The sequence below is a fragment of the Oncorhynchus tshawytscha genome, linkage group LG13 (genome assembly GCF_018296145.1).
Source record: "Oncorhynchus tshawytscha isolate Ot180627B linkage group LG13, Otsh_v2.0, whole genome shotgun sequence".
Taxonomy (NCBI): domain Eukaryota; kingdom Metazoa; phylum Chordata; class Actinopteri; order Salmoniformes; family Salmonidae; genus Oncorhynchus; species Oncorhynchus tshawytscha.
The window spans coordinates 72,991,478-72,995,552 of NC_056441.1; the positions used below are offsets into that span (position 1 = coordinate 72,991,478).

Consider the following 4,075-nt stretch of genomic DNA (forward strand, 5'->3'; position numbering starts at 1 on the left):
ACGGAGAGATGGACAGGTTTAAACATATCAGAGGCCATGTGAGGGACGGAGAGATGGACAGGTTTAACATATCAGAGGCCATGTGAGGGACGGAGAGATGGACAGGTTTAACATATCAGAGGCCATGTGAGGGACGGAGAGATGGACAGGCTTAACATATCAGAGGCCATGTGAGGGACGGAGAGATGGACAGGCTTAACATATCAGAGGCCATGTGAGGGACGGAGAGATGGACAGGCTTAACATATCAGAGGCCATGTGAGGGACGGAGAGATGGACAGGCTTAACATATCAGAGGCCATGTGAGGGACGGAGAGATGGACAGGCTTAACATATCAGAGGCCATGTGAGGGACGGAGAGATGGACAGGCTTAACATATCAGAGGCCATGTGAGGGACGGAGAGATGGACAGGCTTAACATATCAGAGGCCATGTGAGGGACGGAGAGATGGCTTAACATATCAGAGGCCAGTGAGGGACGGAGAGATGGACAGGTTTAACATATCAGAGGCCATGTGAGGGACGGAGAGATGGACAGGCTTAACATATCAGAGGCCATGTGAGGGACGGAGAGATGGACAGGCATAACATATCAGAGGCCATGTGAGGGACGGAGAGATGGACAGGCTTAACATATCAGAGGCCATGTGAGGGACGGAGAGATGGACAGACAGGCTTAACATATCAGAGGCCATGTGAGGGACGGAGAGATGGACAGGCTTAACATATCAGAGGCCATGTGAGGGACAGAGAGATGGACAGGCTTAACATATCAGAGGCCATGTGAGGGACGGAGAGATGGACAGGCTTAACATATTAACATATCAGAGGCCATGTGAGGGACGGAGAGATGGACAGGCTTAACATATCAGAGGCCATGTGAGGGACGGAGAGATGGACAGGCTTAACATATCAGAGGCCAAGTGAGGGACGGAGAGATGGACAGGTTTAACATATCAGAGGCCATGTGAGGGACGGAGAGATGGACAGGTTTAACATATAGGCCATCGGAGAGAGAGGCCATATCAGAGGCCATGTGAGGGACGGAGAGATGGACAGGCATAACATATCAGAGGCCATGTGAGGGACAGAGAGATGGACAGGCTTAACATATCAGAGGCCATGTGAGGGACAGAGAGATGGACAGGCTTAACATATCAGAGGCCATGTAAGGGACGGAGAGATGGACAGGCTTAACATATTAGAGACCAAGGGAGGGACGGACAGATGGACAGGCTTAACATATCAGAGGCCATGTGAGGGACAGAGAGATGGACAGAGAAACAATGGATGAAACAAAAATCAATGACATTGGTTTCCCTGCTCTCTCTCCCTCTCCTCCTCCTCCTTTTCCTCCTCTTCATCCTCGTTCAGAGACACCACCCCGGAGGAGGCTACGTCTGAGACCTTCCTGTGGGTGGCATAGTCAGGTGGGTACACCTCGCCATCTCCTTCTCCCTGGCACACGGTGCCCTCGTAGTCTTTGCAGGGCGTATCGTCGTCCTCCCCGGGTGACAGGTAGGTCTCGGAGTAGGTCACAGAGTAGCAGGGCGATTCCTCCCCCCCTAGCCGGCCCCTCCCACCCCCAGGCTGTTGAAGTCCCCTCCCCTCTAACCCCCTGCTCCACCCTCTGGAGGCGGGCCAACAGCAGCTCCTCTCCCCCTTGCAGGGCCGAGAGGATCTTGGCAGCCAGCTCGGCGGCGTTACCGTAGTTGTTGCCGCAGTGATGGGTGAGATCTCGCAGTAAGGGGTGTTGCTCGTCCAGGCTGCAGAGGCTGGAGCAGATGGTGTCTGTGGAAGTGGGCGAGGGCCTGTCTCCTCTACCTGCTCCCTCGCAGCACGGCCCCCGCAGACCCAGATGCTGACACACCTGACTGTGAAGAAGGTCCCTCAGGTAGGGGGGCACCTCTGAGGGGGTTCAGAGAGGGGGAGAGAGGGGGAGAAGAGAGACAGTGAGTGTACTGAATGACCCTGCCTATTGTCCTACCATGCCTGATGAGGTCAGGTCACGTGGTCAGGAAAAACTAGGAGCCCTACTGATGAGAGAGCAATGTATAGTTATGGAATGACAGCAGACACGTTAAGTAGTCAAACTGACTTATCAGGCTATATCTGGAAAGGGTGGAGGTTATAGGATGCAAGCTGATCCTAGATCTGTGCCTTTGGGGCAACTTCGCACCCATATAGTGTTACGGAAAATAAAATACGGAATACTAAATTAAAATAAATTACATTATCAAGTAAAACAAAGCAGTCATATTTGGTGCAGTGGAGTAAGCAATCAGCATAAAAGCATTGGCATCCCCACAATAGTACACAGAAACATTCACAAACACACTAAATGTATAGTCCACTCACACAACCAACAAACTCAACCCCCCCCCCTTGTCTGCAGCAAAGGAATCCAATTAAACTTGCATGTGGGATATCAAATTGCGCCGGGGAACAACATTTTTTGTGAGGGAATGAAAGTAGGGCACTGGGACAATCAGAGTTTCAGACAGATTCATCACCACACAGTTAGAGGAGACAGGGAGGTGGGGGGATGGGGAGAAAGGATGTGCAGGACCTGGAGTAGGGGGTAGGAACAAATGAAGGTATTAGAAGGGAGGACCATGTATTCTTCAGTGATACTCCAGTTGTAATAGGGTAGTATTGGCTCAAATTAGAAAGTTAAAAAAGTTGGTATCATATTGGAGGTGGTCTGATTATGATATTTAGAGTGTGTGTGTGTGTGTGTGTGTGTACGTGTGTGTGTGTGTGTGTGTGTGTGTGTGTGTGTGTGTGTGTGTGTGTGTGTGTGTGTGTGTACGTGTGTGTACGTGTGTGTGTGTGTGTGTGTGTGTGTGTGTGTGTGTGTGTGTGTGTGTGTGTGTGTGTGTGTGTGTACAGTACCCGTGCTTTGTGTTGTGGGCTCGTTGGCGGGAATGAAGTCCTCGTCATAAGAGTCGTCATTAGAGTCATCTCCATCCACAGACGACCAAGCTCTCAGCTTAGCCTCCGCTATGGCAAACTGCTCCGCCACACCTGAAACACACATTTGTTAGACATCATATTCACCAACATTTAATACACACACATACACTAACATACAGGTTAGACTTCATTTTAACAAAAATTCAATACACACACATGCAAACACACACATTCACACACAGGTCAGACATCAAGCCCTGTCCCTGGGTGCCCATGATGACGCAGGCATATACTTTTTGATTGACAGGTCTTTTCTGTGGAAGACAGAGTACAGGGATAGACTGACATCACAGCAAGGTTCTAAACCGTAGTGGTCGTAGATCATACAAACATACAAACATGTCAGCTGGGTATATATGCAAACACTGCAGATAATTCACACACACAAATCACAGGTACAGTGCATTCGGAAAGTATTCAGATCCTTTGACTTTTTACACATTTTGTTACATTACAGCCGTATTCTAAACTTGATTTGAACACATTTTTTCCACATTAATCTACACACAATACCACATAATAACAAGGAGAGAACAGGTTTTTAGACATTTTTGCAAATGTATTACAAATAAAACGGATACCTTATTCAGACCCTTTGCTATGAGCCTCGAAATTGAGCTCAGGTGCATCCTGTTTCTATTGATCATCCTTGAGATGTTTGTAAATTGTGGTAAATTCAATTGATTGGACATTATTTAGAAAGGCATACACCTGTCTATATAAGGTCCCACAGTTGACAGTGCATGTCAGAGGAAAAAACAAGGAATTGTCCATAGAGCACCGAAACAGGATTGTGTCGAGGCACAGATCTGGGGAAAGGTACCGGAACAATTCTGCAATGAATGGAAGAAGTTAAATGGAAGAAGTTTGGAACCACCAAGACTCTTCCTAGAGCTGGCCCACCCAGCCGAACTGAGCAATCGGGGGAGAAGGGCCTTGGTCAGGGAGGTGACCAAGAAACCAATGGTCATTCTGACAGAACTCCAGAGATCCTCTATGGAGATGGGAAAACATTCCAGAAAAACAATCGCCTCTTCAGCACTCCACCAATCAGGCCTTTGTGGTAGAGTGGCCAGACGGAAGCCACTCCTCAGTAAA

General features: G+C 48.7%; 1 protein-coding gene across 1 annotated transcript in view; it reads right to left on the minus strand.

Moving 5' to 3' along the window:
- Window positions 1-1,037: 1,037 nt before the first annotated feature.
- The window catches only part of zgc:165508 (uncharacterized protein LOC100101652 homolog), a 20,543-nt gene continuing 17,505 nt past the window's right edge, over window positions 1,038-4,075 (minus strand). Inside the window, exons 4-7 of the mRNA XM_042296323.1 lie at window positions 2,897-3,028; window positions 2,145-2,155; window positions 1,617-1,907; window positions 1,038-1,558 (exon numbers count right to left, since the gene is read on the minus strand). Coding sequence (XP_042152257.1) covers window positions 1,304-1,558; window positions 1,617-1,907; window positions 2,145-2,155; window positions 2,897-3,028 — 689 coding nt within the window. The 3' untranslated portion in view covers window positions 1,038-1,303. The remainder of the gene's footprint in view (window positions 1,559-1,616; window positions 1,908-2,144; window positions 2,156-2,896; window positions 3,029-4,075) is intronic.